At 38.5% G+C, this 17,900-nt stretch overlaps 1 protein-coding gene across 1 annotated transcript; it reads right to left on the minus strand.

Annotated features, from left to right (window-relative positions):
• Nucleotides 1–7,243: 7,243 nt before the first annotated feature.
• On the minus strand, nucleotides 7,244–13,855 carry bloc1s5 (biogenesis of lysosomal organelles complex-1, subunit 5, muted). The gene is made up of 5 exons (XM_036560678.1): nucleotides 13,594–13,855; nucleotides 12,643–12,725; nucleotides 11,151–11,280; nucleotides 10,002–10,060; nucleotides 7,244–9,715 (listed from the first exon to the last, which is right to left on the minus strand). The coding sequence occupies exons 1-5, from the start codon at nucleotides 13,610–13,612 to the stop codon at nucleotides 9,542–9,544; spliced, it is 465 nt and encodes a 154-aa protein (XP_036416571.1). The 5' UTR covers nucleotides 13,613–13,855; the 3' UTR covers nucleotides 7,244–9,541.
• Nucleotides 13,856–17,900: the final 4,045 nt, after the last annotated feature.

Raw genomic sequence — 17,900 nt, forward strand, 5'->3', positions numbered from 1 at the left:
AAAAAAAGGTGTTCTTGGATTTCTTTTACAAGCTTTGTATGTCAAAAATCTGTGTGCAGACTCAGGTGCTATAGTATTGAAACCAGTGTGGTAAAGCAAAAAAACCTTGACCATTAGCTTGATGCTACATATAAAGGAAAATCTCATAAATGGGCTAGCAGAAACTAGCATTATCGTTGCGGGTGTTTTTGATAAACAAAGGCTGCTAACAAAGTAAAGATTTACAGGTTACGCACTGCTGTATATGATTTTCATGATGATTATATGATAAACGCAGGATATACCATTTTTGTTGGTACATTTTAGGTAGTATGTTCCATTTACTTTATGTTAAAGCAGCTTTACAGCTCAGCTGGTAAATATTGTTTTGTAAATAATGCAAAAGCTATTGCTATTTTAAATGGCATTAAAACATATTTAATGATGTCATTCTTTAAAATACAATGTTATGTATGACATCATTCTTTAATATAAAAAGTTAGGTCATTATGATTAAAAAATATATATATATATATATATATATGTTGGCTGTATTGTCTAATACATGCAGTAGCCAATGGGACTTTACACTGCAATGTTCAAAGGATCTAAAACTCCAGAAACAGATCTGTGAAAGCAATTTTTGATTTAATCGAACACATGGTGTACTTTATTATGTACTAAACTGAGAAATCCTGCTTTGTAAAACACATCTAGATAACCTTCCACTGATCCAAGAAATTTGATTCCAACATTTAGAATCACACAGTGCTGAACCTAGCACACTGTTTATTGAAATTTCAGATTGTAAATTTAATGAAAACACTAGCCAAAAAATGCTTATCTACAGACAGTGTCTGCAGGACTGGGGGAAAGGGGAAAATCTGTAGAGGTGCTGCTGGCACACAGTCCAGACATTCCTCTAGAGACAACAACATGCAGTGGCGAGTCAGCAGTGACAGGGCATTCTCTCCGGCCCGGTTGTCCATTGTTTGGAGAGTGATTGACTGAGGAAGGGGGTTGTTGATACTACTCTTATCTGTGTTCTTCTGGACTTGGCACAGTTAGGGTGAAGGGTCCTGTCTGGACTAGTGAAAAATACTGACCACTTCCAAACACACACATACATTGAACTGGTCAAATCACAGATGGAGTGAGAGGTCATTTAAGGGCCAAAGATGATTTACAGATGATCATCCAACCTGGTGACATAATCTCTTTTTGTGGAAATATGCTGTTATTCTTTGTTTTTTCATTTTCTTTCTTGAGTTTTTGCTTGAAAGGTCAGAGCTGTGAGAAGATATCTTGACTCACCTGCTCTAAAAGTGAAAGAAAAGGAACTGAATCCATCATTTGCTGGCCTGCTGGATTCCCTCCTCCTCTGCTTTAGCTGGCTCTCAGGGGGAACATTTGCCAGTGCCAAAGAATTCATATTACCACCTGTTTTACTGTGCACTCAAGACCCATCTGCCCGGCCCCCGTGGAGCCGTAAGATGGGCTTATTAACTGGGTAGCACACCCAAGTGCTTGCCGCTGTTTTCATTTGTGCGGGGCAATAACGGAGCATGATGGTTATAAAGAGACACAATAGTCAGAGAACAATTGACACAGGGAGCACACTCAAACTGCTCATAATGAATAGCTCTTGAAATTAATACTTTCGCTACTTACGTTTTGTGGTGAATAATAAAATGGTCCCCTTCCCACCCCTCCTTTCACAAACCCCCATTGCCTTTACCTCTCTCGTTCACTAAGATGATGAATGCAGTTTTAATTTAGCAGCTTGAAAAGTGCCAAGGGCCTCCGTCAGATTTCCAGAGGCTTTGCTGAGCTGCAGTGAGAGTTTATTGTTCCTGATGGTAGGAGTAAAGCGAGAGCAGCATGCAGCTCAGGCCCAAGAACTCTGCGGCAGCCAGCCTTTGTTCTTCACTTCAGAGAAGGATAAAGGTGGTAAAAGTAGCAAGCAAGAAGTCATGGGACCCAGTAGAACAGAGGAACAGCTGAGCAATTCTTGGACATTAGGCCTACTTTTCCATATCATTATTGTTACTCTCTTTCATCTCTTGTATGTGGACTTGACTCAGAAAACAGCATAACGAAGGAATATATAGAAATTAAAGATGACTATGACTCAGTTTTTCAGAGTTAATTTTCTCAGGTGACAAAGTAAAATTCAGACTATTGAACAGTCTACAGCTCGGGCTGAAAATTTTGCCTCATAAAATAAAAAGTGTAATCCTGAAAGATCACATCTTCTAGGCGCAAGTTCCATCATACTCCAGCATCATATAATAGTCAATGCAAATATAAGAATCCTTGTTTTATTGCTGACATGCGGCCTGGGCCTGTGGACACTGTGGCAGCTGGCCTTTGTTCTTCAATTCAGAGAAAGATAAAGGTGATGAAAGTAGCTAGCAAGGAGCCATGAGACTCAGTAGAACAGGGCAATAGTTGAAGAGCACAAGATTACGGTTTAATTTCTTCGATATTAAGACTACTTTTCCATATTATTATTCCAGTTTAACGAGAAACCCAAACCATAGGCTTAGGCTGGAGTTCAAAAGGAGCCGCACAGCTGTTCAACTTTATGGTTGTATAGAAGTGTTCAGTCTTCATCTGTAGCAAACATTTCTAAGCCAGTTTGCTCCTCAGCTAAACACTCACATGACTTGCAGCTGGGTAAGTGATAGTGATTGTCAAGCATTTTAACTCACTGACAGCATGAGCGTGATTTTTAATGTATAGCTCAGTGGCCTACTGTAACTATTCATGCTAGTAATTCAGTTCAGGTCATAAATTTTAAAACAAAAAAGCAAAAAAAGCAAAAGGGAAAAATACACCTTTCGCTAGCACCCATTGGTGCTATTACTATTTCAAATAGTATATTAGCGCTAAGCGGATTTACATTTTTTTGGCCATTCTACATTAAACATAAACGTTTGAAGCTTGAAACAGAATGGAATATATATTTTAACCTTGTAGTGTATCGCAGTTTTAGAGTGACTCCTTCAGTACAGAGCCCTGGCATAGAGCTGCTGCTTGTTTTTCAATTCTAACAGCTGACTGAAACCTGGTTAGACTACTGCTCATATTTGTAGTCAGGAACGTATAGGACATCCAGAAAGACAGGAGTGATGTTTTTTCTCACTAAATTTGTCCCACCCTTTGGAAATCAAAATATGACTGGTTTATTCCACTGTCACTTCCTTAAATAACATTGGTAGTTAATCTAATGTGTAAGGCCTTTTGTCCAGGTCCCGAAATCCTAACCAATAGGAGAGGTTATTTGGCTGTATCTACCTAGATTCCAGGAGGGAGAAAAATCCTGAGTGGACAATTTTCCACAGGGCATTGCAAGATTTTAACCCTTTTTGTTTGCAACCAAAACTTAACATGACTTAAGACTTGACTACAATACTTGCAGAACATAAATACAATAAGTACAATGATGGAGTAAAAATAAAGATTACAGACATATGAGTGCACTGAAACCTAACTAATCAAGTGCTTTGTGGAATTCTGCTGTGATTACGTTAACAATCACAAACAACATACTTAATTACAATTAGAATTAGAATAACGTAGAACACAGTGGGAGTTGTTTTAGTCTAAAATCATTTGGAGACCAAAATGTAGTGATTTCATCAGTGCAGTCAAGAGTTTTGGTTGGTTAAGTCAGTTCATGTCCTGCAGTGGTTTCTTCTTATAATTAAAATGTGGGTGATATATGGCCTGGCCATGCTGTCTGCCAGGGACCAGATTGGGACAGAGAGGATAGTAGTTCTCTGTGCTGAGAGTTTGGGAGTAAACTGTGCTTAGTTTCTGTGGTTAGCTCACAGCATTGAATTTGAGTTTGTGGTCTACTGTGTATTGTCCTTTATTGAACTCATTATGGTTTATAAATGCTGTGACATGCACTTCTCCTTTGGAGAGCTGTGGATGGATGTCCTTTTGTTTGAAGGAAGGTGGAGCAAGCAGGGACGTATATTAGACATCTGATCTCGGGCTGTCCTCTGACAGACCAGCTCTTACTGCCTTTCTCCTGTGCGATTTATGTTGGCATGCTGCTCCGGTGTCTGACTGGGATCACCGCGCTCCTTCCAAAACAGGAAGACCTCTGTGACACTGATAGAAAAAAAAATCAGACAAGTTCGGGTTCCTGGAGCACTGGCGCGGCAGGCCTGGGCCTGATAAAATTCCCCAGCAGCAGGCGCGCCCTGCTCCCATCTTGCCGGACAGAAGGTCTGTCTTGAGAGGCACAGACAGGAAATGGTGGCGCAAAGCACCGTTTCCTGAACCAACCACTACATCCGAGGGAGCCTCCCTCCAGGGTCAGTGAGCAGAAGTGAAGCAGCCTCTGTTGGGAACTGCATAAGACCCTGAGTCACTGCTTCTGCAGCCTGACCTTTCTGCTGGGTTTGTTTTACTACTACATGGCCCCTGAGCTGGGCACTAATTTCAGATTAGGGCTTTGAGTAGGTTTTCTGAATCTTACACAGAACAGAAAAAAAGAAGAAGCAGTGTACTCTCAGAACACTAACTTTTACAGTACCAGTTTCTTAAACTATAGTCCATCAGTATACAGTTGCCAGTATTCATACACCTACAGTGGCCAGTTTATCAAGCATACTACCATATATGAAAGAGATCACTGTAGGACCAACGCTGGCCAGATATCATGCTGTGGTGGATCATTCTCAGCAAAGCAGTGACACCAACATAGTGTGTATTAAGCTGGTACAAGTGTGTCAGACACAGCGGTGGAAAGGGGTTTATAAACACCTAAATATCAGTTTCATTCAGAGTGGTCCTGTGGCCAGCAGTGGTCCTGTGGTCAGAAACTGAGCACTGGCGAAGGACTACAGGATGACTAACACAAATTGTGCATGGGAAAAAGATGAGCATGAACTGTAGTCTCTAACCTTAGCCTTACAAGATGTTGGTGTGTCTACTAAAGTAGCCAGTAAGTGGTTTGTGTGTGTGCGCTTGTGTCCACTGTAAGAACGCTTTTTCCATTTTGAGCTGCTGCTTTAGGTTCTTGTTTGTTATGTTTTGTTTGTGGGATGTTTGTGACTTGTTTTGAACTTTCTCTCTGGCCCAGGAGTTTTCCTCTGTTGACAGAGAGCCGACTATCATGATAAGGAAATTTTAGCTGGTGATTAATTGACATATAAATGACTGCATTAAACAATTTGTCTTCTTTTGTTCATTGTGTGTAGCTGTTAAAGAAAGGGCTTAAAGTGCTTAAATTTGCTGATTAGCTACCCTGCACCCTAGCTGCCCTTACTTAGCTCTCAACATTGAGCTGGAGCTCAAATAAACAAACATTACTCATTGCTGCCTTCTAAAGGTGTTATAGCACCATTCAGAAATGAAAACTTTTGTTCTTTTCATAAGACCCATAACGAGTCTCAAACATGGTTTTCTGTTGTCTTTTATTCACATGTGCTTGTTTTGGTCCAACGGATAAACAAACCACATTCACATTGTGCTTGTGATGTAAAGCATGTTATTGTGAAAGCTAACAACTTTAAATTGTTGTTTAACAATTGCAGTCAAATAACGATTTGCGATCAGACAATTATGTAATAATTAAGACAATGCTAACTGGCCAAGAGTTTTTGCACCATGGCAGCAAAATTTGACTAAGCCGCAAGCTGGGAAACTATACAGCGTAGTTGGGAGAGTTTTCCCCCTGCTGGGGAACTGTGTGCGATGTTGTGGGTGTATTTTTGTTAACTGCTGACCAGCATTTCTTTGGTTTGAGAAAGCCATTATATAAAATACAATTACTTTAGTATTCTTATTTATTATTACAATGTTTAAAAAACCCAGCAATGCTGCTGTGACTGATACACTCATGTCAGCCCAACACCCACTAATATGACACTACCATGTTGGTATCACTGCTGTGCTGTGGGAGCACATCAGTTATCAAGCACACCTACCATATAGAAAAAAAGAGATCACTGTAAGACCAATGCTGGCCATTATCCAAATCTCTAGCACTGCTCCTATGATGATCTGTATTTATTGACTGACATGGTAGGGGGTGACTGTGAGTTTGGGTCTAACCTACCTGGTTCTTATATTCAGGTGCCCCTGAAGCCTCCATTACTTGGATCAGGTATTTTAGACCAGCCAAACTCGGCAGAGTGGCAGATCGCTAGGACCAGGATTAGGCACCCCTGGGCTACAGTAGTTGTGTATCTACAAAGTGCACTGATATGGCAGGTGCACTTGACACAATGACCAAAAGGTGTAGGTACAAGATAATCATGTTAAATAAAATGGCAATTTAGAATAGGATAGGTCACTGCTGGACTAATGTGTTCGGTATTTACATATTATACATAGAGATGAAGTAAAGTATATTTGGGGAAATGTAACAACTACATGAACGTTAGTCAGTACATCAATTGAGAAAGTATCAGCCAAGAATTGTGATTTAGCAACGTGTTCAGTCAATAAAGTGACACAGACTGGATTAAAAGATTGAACTGACTGACCGAACTGTTAAATAGGTGAAAGGGTGGTGATCACACGCTTATGATTAATTCATCCAGTGACTTCATATTTGACCTTTCCCTGGACGATGTGCAGCCTAGCTTGCTGTAAGAGCAAATGGTTGGAGATGAAAGCCTCCTTGTTGGTGAATGAGTGCCTCGTTTCCGCTGCGTCACTTCTCATTAGAGAGATGACCAAGTGGATTACATGCTATGCTGGGCCCTGCCTAAAAAAAAATCTGCTGCTACCACCACTCCTCAAAATACACGTTTACATATGTGTATATACCAACACAAACGCACACTGCCCACTTTGCTGATGTGTCAGCAGTCAGCAATTGGCCTTCATTCAAACCTGAAGGCTGATATAGCATATGGGGTACCGTAGGCTTACAATAGTCTGGCAGATGCTCACAGTTTAACCAAATAATGCTAATGTGACTAACTTTGAATGAACACTGAGTGAGTATAATCGGTAATGACAGAGATTTCTATTTTATATGTGATTTTATGACAATTTGTCTTTGACAGGTACATCTAAAAGCCAAGATGTTTCATTTTAATTTTAGGTGGTATGGCTACAGCTTGGATGCAGATGAAAAACGTTTTGCGCTCTGATGTTAAAGTGAATGAGTAAGACGTTCAGTATCATGTTCTTCATATTACACAGAGTAGACGGTGTATCGCTGGGTCATTTCAACATAAAAGCAGTCTCAGAGCCTTTTCAGCAGGTAGAAGTCAGCAAAAAAGACAAAATAGATGTTACCATTGTCTTTGGTTTACTTATGTAATGTGATTGGTTGACAATTTTTGATATTTTGTTTAATCAACTTTATAATTACAGGGACCAATGAATTCTATCTTCTCTGAAATCACAGTTTATTTTTCTGCCCACTCAGTAGTGAAGGTCATAAATGTCATTTTGTAGGCTGATTAAACAGTACTACAGTAGTTTTACAGCACCCTTGTGTAGGACAACATTATTAGGTCTATATACTACACAGAGCCAGCAGAAGTGGCAGTTTTAAACAGAAAAAAAGGCATATACATCTTAGATATGGTTGTAACTAGCTAGTGTCAGTAAGGAATATTCTGTACCCTTAGAACACTAACAATCCAACTAATTCCAACTTCTTAAACACTAGCAGGGTCAAAATACAATATATTGCAGCTAGCTTTTTTTCCTCAGTCATTTGCAGCAGCTGGAGAGAGTTGAAACTGAGTATTTATTCACCAGCTCTGTTAATAATAAAATGGCATTTCTGTAATGTGATATTATTTCACATTCTTGGCATACAGCATGTTGCACGTCTCCAGTTTTTTAGTACTCTGATAGACACACGGACTTTAAAGAGAAATTTCACTGATTTTTTTCAAAGTCAGTCAGAGTGGTTTGATTGGAAGTGCTTACCCACTTCTGATTTCTTTACAGTTGCGATGTCTCCAAAAAAAAATATAGGCATGGATTTGCTATCCAAACCTACCAGCGCACCTACACGCCTTCAAATATTTTATATACTACGTAGGGGTAAATCTGAAAAAAAAAATGTTTTCTTTGGGTACTATTTTGCCTTAAAATGCAATGCATACTCCTCTCCACCATGAATGTATTTTTAAAAATGCGTTTCAGGCCAAAACTGTATTTCAAAACTATCATAACACAATTGTAAAATGTCTCAGGCATCAGGCAACGTTTGTAAACATTTTCTGTAACAGCGAGTGAGGCGGCTTTTAGAGACACTGAATGCTTCAGCTTTCTGGTTCCTATCACCACTGTTGTGCAGAAATTGCTCCAAGTTCCTCTAGAATGGTGCATTTCACATCAAACCACTCTGACTTTGTTTAAACTGTAATGAATAAATATACAGATATTTTCCTTTTTAAACAACAAAATATCTTTTGTATTTGTCATCTATGCCAGGTATGTACACCCCTGAGCATTTACAGAAATAATAGTTCCTTAAGATTTCTTTAGAAAAGGCAATGGTTCCATATAGAACCATGAACTCTCAAAAAATCATGTGAATGCATACATGGTTCTTTGCATGGTTAAATGGGTCTTCTCTAGGATATAAAACCTGTTGTATATGGTTCTTTAAAGAACTTTTATGAAAATGGTTCTGCATAGCAGTGGTTCTCAGACCACTTCTCAGGGACCCCTAAAGAGCCCACATTTTGCTGTGTTTCTAAGTGCTGCAAGCTGGGTTGTAGCAAAAATCTGGACTGCCTGGGGGGGCAGTCCCTGAAGACTGGTTGGAGAACCACTACGACAGCACCAAAAAGGGTACCGCTACTGTTACAAGTTTAAAAAAAAAAAAACAACTTTTTTTGTACTTTAAATGTTCCTGACGTCTAAATGATTACCACTTAAAGTAATAAAACTTTAAGTGAATAAATAGGTAATGGTAAGTTAAACAAATATGCACACAAACAAAACAAACCAAACAAACTAAACGTAAGTGTGAGAAGAAAGATATGTAGAACTGAAAGAGCATGTGACGGCCATGGCTGTTTGATTGTTCCAGCCTTGTTTAAATGACTAATAAACAAACTGCCTAGTAGCTTTGTTAACGGTGGAATAGTGCTAAATAAAGTAAGTTTTGCACAGAATATGAGTGCCTTAACAAGAGAGAAACATTAACAACATAGAAATGTTCACTTAACACTATGTGCCATTTATACTAACATGTTATGAACATTCACCTACAGCTAAAGCAATCAACACAAGGCATTGTACCAGATAATTCTATATTACAGATACTTGCAAGGTTCATGTTAATTCTTTACAGCTCTATAACTAAAGACAAAAACTTGTTCTGAGTATGTGGCAGGAAGAGTCATGCACAGACGCTACTTTCACACACAGCTCCAAGTCTGTGCCATCTTCAACTTAGAGGCAGACTGGTGGACATGGCTGTTAATAAGGATGGGATTTAATATACAGCTGGTTATCAAACAAGATCAGAGTTAGCAGGGAAACGTACCGCACGTTCCCCTGCACCACAGACATTACATTTATAAATACTGTATATTAACCGAAACATTCAAGGAGCATGTTAAAAGTGGGAGAACTTGGCAAGATCCTTCTTCATCTCACTGTACTGCGTGCTAAGTCTGCCCACAGCTTTAGTATGCTCCTCATCCACCTCCTCCTTCAGTCGAGTCTGCTCCTTTAGGAACTCTTCCCAGTCCACTCTTCGCCTCTCCACATACTCCTGCAGACGTGTGCTCTGTGTGCAAACATAAATGAATCATAGAGCAGTTTTGGTAAGCAGAAAAGTACTAACTTATTTATATTTTTTTTTAATTAGTTTAGTATTTTATAGATCTTTGTGGAAATTACGCAATTCATTCATAATTAATTAATTAATTAATCTGAGGCAATTTGAGATTGTTGAGAAGTTACCAATGCTTCTAAAGAACAGTACCATTTACATGCAAACTGTGGATGTTGATTTATCTGCAGCCTTCTCTTGAGGCAAGCAATAAGAACACAGGACAAGTTTTCAAACTTACATTCTGGGCTTCCAGCTCCCTCTGCTGGATCCTTTGTGTCATATGATTGGCAGCTTCCACTTCATAAAAGAAAGATTTTCTTCCATTACTAATTAATGCAAAAACTGTGCCATGCTAGGTTGTGACTTTCTCACTAGGAAAGCTGTTATGTGCTTAAAATCACTAAGTACAACAATTCTTTAGGGTTGATTTCTTAGACATAGACAAAGCCTTCTGTAGGACTAAATTGAATGTCAATGTTGAGTTACCATTGAAAAACCTTTTAAGTCTCAGGCTTGTGTCAGGCTTAATTTGGGTTCTGGAAGCTGGCCCTTGAAAACTAATTTCCAATGATTAAGAAATCCAGGACCGGAAACAGGATTCAAGTCCAAATTGGAAGACCTATGTCTTGCATTTCACATTTCTAAATGTAACTAATCAACTAAATTAGGGATGGGCATTTCAGAATTTCTAAGGCATTATTAGAAATATATTTGAATAATTACCTAAAATAAACCTTTACTCTTAAGATAACAGACTACCACAACAGATGCATCTGACAAAACACAGCATGCAGTACGGCTGAACGATATGGGGGAAAACGTCTAGTTGTAATTTTTCTGACCAATATTGTGACAAATTGAAATTATGATTTTATTGTACAATGTAAGGTCCAGGTCTGTTTTTTTCTTTGGCCAAGAACACCAGCACACCCAGTTTTCTGGCTTGAGGCTTGAATGCTGTTCTGAGACTGGCAGTTATTTGTGGTTGTGATGTCATGTACACCACATATGGGTGTTTTGTTGCTTCTCATTTGTCTGTAGAGTTCGGACAGCTCATGGTTCAGAGCTAAAAACAAGAGAGAATCTAATTTGCATCTCAAAAATCCTAAATTACTTTTGTTCCTATTCAAATATTCTGACCCAACTAAACTAAGAACTGTCACTAGCAATAAATGCAGATTATATATGAGTAACGTAGGTTTAAATGAAGAGCTTTTTACTACCATGCCTCAGAATAAACAACAGTATCCTTTGAAAACCATGTAGGGAAACAGTAACTGCAGCAAAAGAATCCAAACAATACTATCTGCATTCAGCCCATAACAGCTGCACCTACAGTTCTTTCATTTTGTGACACAAATAAACAAATATACAGCAGTACACATACATCGGGTAAATATGTCACATAAATTGTCCTGCATGCACTCTGTGTATTTGGGCAGTACTTGTTCGTTGGTCTCAGCCACCATCTTGTTCAGGTTTTCTAGCAAACGGCACTCCCTAAAGCCACGTTTCTCCTGTAGAGAAAAAAAAACATTAACTACAGCTGAACGGAAGAAATGAATCTACATCTCTCCCATACACATACACACATGCAGAAGCTCTTTACATTGAACTGCCAGTTTTGTAAATATTTGTACTTTTGTAATTACGAGTGGAAAAGTCCCCCTTACGTTCCAAAATGGTTGATAGTTGTACTTGTATTGTAAACTGGTTGTATTTTAGTTATTCAGCAGCCACACATGAGCACTGCTGGCTAAAGTCCTTTTTAATGTCTTACTCTCATCCACATGCAAAAAAAATGGATATGAGCATAAGCTACGCTACTCTCTTAGATCTAATGCACATCTTCTTTGACTAAAGAAAAACTAAACTAAACCAAAAACATTATTCCCAGCACATTAGGCCTTGGCAGTATCTATAATTGAACTCATCTGAACCACCAGGACACTTAAGATGTACAGAATATGCTGCAAACTTTTTCTGTGAAGGTAACATAGAGAGTGAGGAATTTACTCTAAAGTTGCCTAGTGGGTTTTTAAAGCCCCATATTAGCCCAGTGTTTAAACAATAAAACTGAATAAAACATTATGTGTGCCTATTATTTAAAATTATTTAGCAAGCTGTTTAAATTTCCTCTCTAGTTCTCTGTTGGGTCTCTTTCCCAAAACAGTGATTATTGCCTTTTAACTTTGTTTCTAAAGAGCCTGAGATGGAGAAAATATTAGAATGTAATCAAGAGAAGAACATTAACTGAAGTTACAGACTGAGCTATGAATGGAATAAACATCAGCATCAGTGGATCAGAGGGAAATTCTGTAGTGACACACATAGTCTCAGCTCTTTCTCCTGGAGCTAAATACTCCTTCACTCTGTACCCTGTATCCAAGAGAGTGGAGAGCAGCGGATACACCTTTACCAGTGTCACCAGTAAGTGTGGCCACTATTAAAGTGGAACAACTTATAATTAGATATCTGTCAGTCTTAAATCACAGTTTACAAATGAATGAATGTCAGAGTAATTTTAAATGTTTGGCAAAACATTTGAGTTATTTTTTAACCAATAGCAGTCCTTCACGTTTCATCAATTTTGGTATCAATCTTGTTTCCACCTCTGCCTCTCTGTCTCTTTCTTTCTCTCTCGCCAGCAGTTTACTTGCCAATCACTGATGATATCCGAATACATCATTAATCCATGAAGTCATGCTGTTTGGTGACAACAGTACCGGTCAGTGGTGGCAGTGTGATAATAAAAAGAATGTTTCTCTGGCACACATTAGGACCCTTAATACCCAATGAAGACCACTTGTACAGCACGTGCTATCTAAACCTAACTATACACTAATTATGGTGGCAAAACACAAGAGAAAGAACCTCACCTCAAATTCTCTTACAAAGTACCTGATCTCCCCCTGTAGGACTGGTCTGTGGTCCAGCAGCCTGGACTGAATGTCACCAACATCTGTGAAACAAGCACACCATCAAACACAGCAGTCTAAATTTGTTATATGAAATCTGAAAATGACTGATTAAAACAAACTTCAAACATCTTAGAGCTTCTTGATTTTAAGGTCAAGATATCCAAATACAGATTTTACAAAAAATATTTTAGGCCTTCTTTATGAGGCTAATTTCCGAAGGTGAACCCCATCCGAGTAAAATTTTACTGTGACTGTAAAGAGGATTCTTAACTAGTCCTTATTTGGCACACGTCTAAAAATTAAAATGACTTTCTAATTAATAACGACGTTTTGAAATATTTTGGTTTCGCGATAAATATTTTAAGCATCGGTTATCCCTTACAAATTCGACTGACTCAGGTCAGTCAGTCTCAGGACCACCTCTAATTAACCGAGACCATGACTAGTATACATGCATACTGTAGACTGCATGTTGTCGTTCTTAAAGGTTCGCATAGGTTCAAGTGCCCAGTGTGCATCTTATCCAATCATTAGTCCACCTATTCTATAATCACCTTTTAATCATTTTAATGTTAGTCATTAGTTTATCTCCGTATAATCTCTCTGCTTAATTTTCCCTGTGAATCTCTACGAATTGTATCATTATTCCACTATGGCTTTTTAAATTAGATTAGGGTTGAGTTAAATTAGATTAGGGTTGGTTCCTCGGTCTTTCTTTATGTCCTTTGCTCTTTGAGAGTTTTTCCTGATATTCACTGAGGCCTTAGATTCATTAGCTTCACGGAACTAGCTAGCCAAAAATGTAAGAGTCAATCTTATTTTTTGTAACATTAACATACGCTTACTTTCGTCCCTCTTTCGATGGATTAAGTTGTTTTATATTTATTAAATTTAACTAACTTTACGTACCTTTGGTTATTTTGTCCATGGTCACGAGAGTCACGAGACGTCAATCTCTCTCTCTCTAGAATTAGGCGTACGAGTAACGTTACACAAAACTAGCTATAGCATTATAATCGATGAATTCAGCCGCCGTTTCCTCACAACACACTAAATTCATTAAGTCCTTTACATTATCGCGTCAAAAAATGTTCAAACCGGCAAGGTAAATAGCAATAACTACTTTGACAACATTCTACTGCCCATACCAGCGAACCAAATTCATTTCAAAATAAAAGTCTCTATTGGCAGTATTGCTGCTGGATTCATGAGAAGTACATGGTTTTGTATTTATCCTGCACACTAACGTGTTCAGTCTTCTGTGCTCCCTGGTTACTGCAGTGTTAAACAAATGAGTTCAGAATGCTGGAAGAAAGACTACCTCAGAATGTCACACCAAAAATAATTTTAAAGAAATGTAATAATATTGAGCAATTATAATTGAAATATGACAATTATTGTTTATTGACTGACACAATCTATTTATTAAGGTGATTTACTCTACGGTATTATTCATTAAGTCTGTGTCCATTTTATGGTGCATTCAGACAGTGAGCTCAGAAAATTGTCAAGGCTTTAAATTATCAAAAAAAGTACTGTCTTGTGACCTGTAAACTCAAGGAATATGTAACTTGCTTGAATTTACCACTTACATTCATGACTTTAGCTGCTATTCAGATGCAACTTTATTGTTGTAACAGGGTTTGCATGCTTACCATTTTCATATTCCAGGACTGTCCATAAGGTATCCAGTACCAACAAACAAAAAATTCAGATTCAAAAGTTAAGTCTTCTAGTTTTTAAAATCCACAGCAAAATGACACCGACCTAATATGAACAGATTTAAATTCTAATCTGCTCTTTTAATGTATCAGTAAAAAAACTCAGGCCGTTCAGATGGACTTTAGATGGACTTTTGGGCTGGCAAGAGCTCATGTTGCCACTGCTAGCATTTTGTCATCATTGTGTTTGTATGTGATCAAGGAAGGTTGTGGAGAGACTTAAATGGTTCTTTGCATGGTGAAATGGTGTTCAGGTTGATGGAAAATGTGTTATGTGGTTCTATATGGAACCCTTTTAGAAATGGTTTTATATAGCACCAACAAGGGTTCTTCTATTGTTACTATGTCAAGCTTATAACAATAGAAAAACCCTTTTTGGTGCTCTATAGAACCACTGTCAACGCATTTTCCATCATCAAATGTCACTATGCTTTGAACCATCTAAGCATGCAAATGGCTCTTTTTGTGTTTATGGTTCTACACTGAACCATTGTCTGTACTAAAGAACCCTTGAAGAATCACCTTTTTTAAGAGTGTAAGCTACTTTTCTATAACACTCTAACTACAATACTGTCATTAAATAGCTTGAAGTAGCTAGAGGTCAACATTTTGGTGATGTCAACAATGTGCAGTTGAGTCCTTGAGAGTGTTAGGTTTATAAGTGTGTTTGGGACAGACTTGTGTGATGTCCAAGTTCTGCATGTGTGGTACCTGGCGGCTATAGTCATTGATTTATTTAACAAATGGATTTTAACTCATTTCATAATCTTTTTCTCATGTAAGTCAAGAAATTTTGGGTAAGGGGTTGCCTCTGAGATCACATCACTGCGGTTCTCACCAAAGGGTGCACTCGCTAAAGAGTGGACTTAAAAGAAGCTTGTGAGCACCCTTCTGAACAAATACAGTTCTTGCATGCAAGTGTAATTAAAGATCACAAGGCTACAAGTGTGCTAGTTGAGATGGGGCTATACTGTTGTGTTTTTCTTTTTTTGCATAATGGTTTTCATTATTATTTATTTTTATAATGATGACCTTTCAGGAAGTTCCAAATTAAGAGATTTAACCAACTGGAGGTTTTGTGACTTTCACTGACTTTAGTCCACTGCTAGGGACCCTAAATGGAATGCAGGCCTGAACTATCCTAGGATTGTGCCCTTGTAACATTTGAAATTTATCATAAACTAAATGTGGGTACTTTGACACAAATACGTTTTGGGCCATATGCTCTTGTTAGTTTAAACTGGGATTTTGTTGGTGTTCTGTAAAGCAGGGTTTCTTGACCACTGGGCCGAGGACCACAAGTGGGCCGTGAAGCACCCATTGGTGGTCCTTGGACCTATACCGAGGGGAGCCAGCGGTCTGTAGAGGACCAGAGATGGCACTTTATCATAAAAAATCAGTGAAAAAATAATTGACTTAACAATAACAAAATATAAAATGTTTTCAGACTGTTAACATTAATACAAGCCCCACAATAACAGTGAACAAAGGCCGCTTCGTCAGTTTTTTTGCCCTTTGCCTCTAGAAACACCTGACCTTTCAGTTGCCGACTCGCACTAGTATTCTGCTGAGATTTCATGTTCACTGATACACAGCACGTATTGTAAGAGTAGGCCCCCACATATCACTGTGATGAAAATTTCCCATAAATGACATTTTTAAGCTAAAACGTTGAGTTTTGTTTTCTTGTGGGCCTTCATGCTTTCTAGTGATAAACATATGGGCCTTGAGGTGGAAAAGGGTGAGAACCTCTGCTGTAAAGCATCCGGCCTCGCAACATCAGCTACGGCAGACCGAATTCGTGATTGCTGGATAGGTCGATTCTAAACTCAACCGCGAGGTGGCGCCAGAGGATCAACGATCGAAGGAACCACAAAACCCGCTCTTCTCGATTTACACACACAAAAGACGGTTCTTCAAGTTCACGGCTCTATATAGAACCATGAACACTCAAAGAACCCTGTGCATGATTAAAGGAGTCTTTGCATCGTGAAAGGATTTTTCATATTGCAGATTTGAAAATGGTTCTATGTAGCACCAAAAAGAGTTCTTCTATTGTTACAAGCTTGGCATTGTCACAACCAGATACAACACATTCTCCATCAATCTGAAAAACAATTTCACGATGCAAAGAATCATTTAATCATGCAGAGGGTTCTTTGAGTGTTCATGCTTCTGTATGAAACAGCACACAGTCGACAACTATGCTTCGTTTCAAAATGTACAACACATGAAGAGCATAAATAAACATTGTAGAGTCAGAGGAAGCAAATTCCTCATTCAACAATAAGGAATTTTCTTCCTCTGACTCCAGTGGCTGAAATGTCATTATGCAGAAAAGGCCACTCAAGCGAAATACTTTCGACTGTAGCTGTGTAAAGAGTGTAGTCTACAGTTAGTCCAACAACTCATTTACGACACTCTACAGTGGAGTGAAAACAGAGCCACACAGATAAAAAATAATGTTTTGCTTCCGACCCAAAGTGCTGCGTCTGAGCGAAGAACCTTTGTTTATTGTATGAACGTTCTGGGGTATGATCAGCAGGTCTGGCTATTTCTGTGTTAAAGTTTCCAGCCGAAGCCGCTGGCGTTCGCTTGCATGAAGAGGTGGGTAGAGAAACCATAATCCATATATCAGTAGAAGTAGTTACTTCAGTTAAATAATGGCTCAAGTAAAAGTGATAATAGTATACCAAACATCTTTAGTAAACTCGGGTAAAAACTAAAACCTCAAGCAGGCAATGTCGAACTGCAGTGGAAGTTTTCAGCAGGTTCCATACAGCAACTATCAACATAGGGATTGAGAATTGGTCATTTTTCTCTTTTTGGGAGCTATTTATGGTCTGAAGTAAAATGCTAAAGCTTGGTCGATGGAGGTCTAACTAACAACAAATGGGTACTGTTTAATCAACAGAACAGATATATAAATGTAAATACCTGAAAATTAAACTGAAGAAAAATAGAAATAGAAAATAGTCAGAAAAAACACATCAATGTATCCACCGAGTTGGCTAAAGTCTGTCTAGTTCAAAATGAATTTTTTTATGCAGATACTTAAACAAGGGTTTTAGGGCCGGACTCGGGGACATGGACTGAGCATCAGTGTCAGTGGTGAATCAACACTGGAGGATCTTTTTAGCCTAGGTTTAGTCTTAAACTGTAGTGTCTAGGTCTACTCCTCCATTCTCAATGCATCCAAAAGATGGCGACAGAGATCGTTTCATTGACTGTGAGACAACAGGTCCAAGTATCACGGTCATTTACTTTGGCAAATTTTCCGAGATTGCTGTTTTACAGCCAAGCCTGTGTTGAGTAAGCCAGGAAAGTTATCAAACACATAGAAGAATGTCTGTATAACCTGTAAGGCAAACCGTTAACCACGTAATGTCGAAACGATGAAAAGGGTTAAAACTATACCCTGAGAGAGTGAGTCTGTTTCTTTCTGCCTTACATTTCAAAATGATAGTTCAAAAGTGCGATTTTTATATTTATTGT

Source organism: Colossoma macropomum, unplaced genomic scaffold, assembly GCF_904425465.1.
Source record: "Colossoma macropomum unplaced genomic scaffold, Colossoma_macropomum, whole genome shotgun sequence".
Lineage (NCBI taxonomy): Eukaryota > Metazoa > Chordata > Actinopteri > Characiformes > Serrasalmidae > Colossoma > Colossoma macropomum.

Excerpts from the sequence above, each read along its gene's own strand:
- bloc1s5 (XM_036560678.1), bottom strand. Across the intron at positions 10,061-11,150 it reads ATGTGACATATTTACCCGAT|TGGAAGCTGCCAATCATATG; the intron begins GTATGTGTACTG and ends TCTTTTATGAAG. Across the intron at positions 9,716-10,001 it reads GGGAGCTGGAAGCCCAGAAT|AGCACACGTCTGCAGGAGTA; the intron begins GTAAGTTTGAAA and ends GTTTGCACACAG.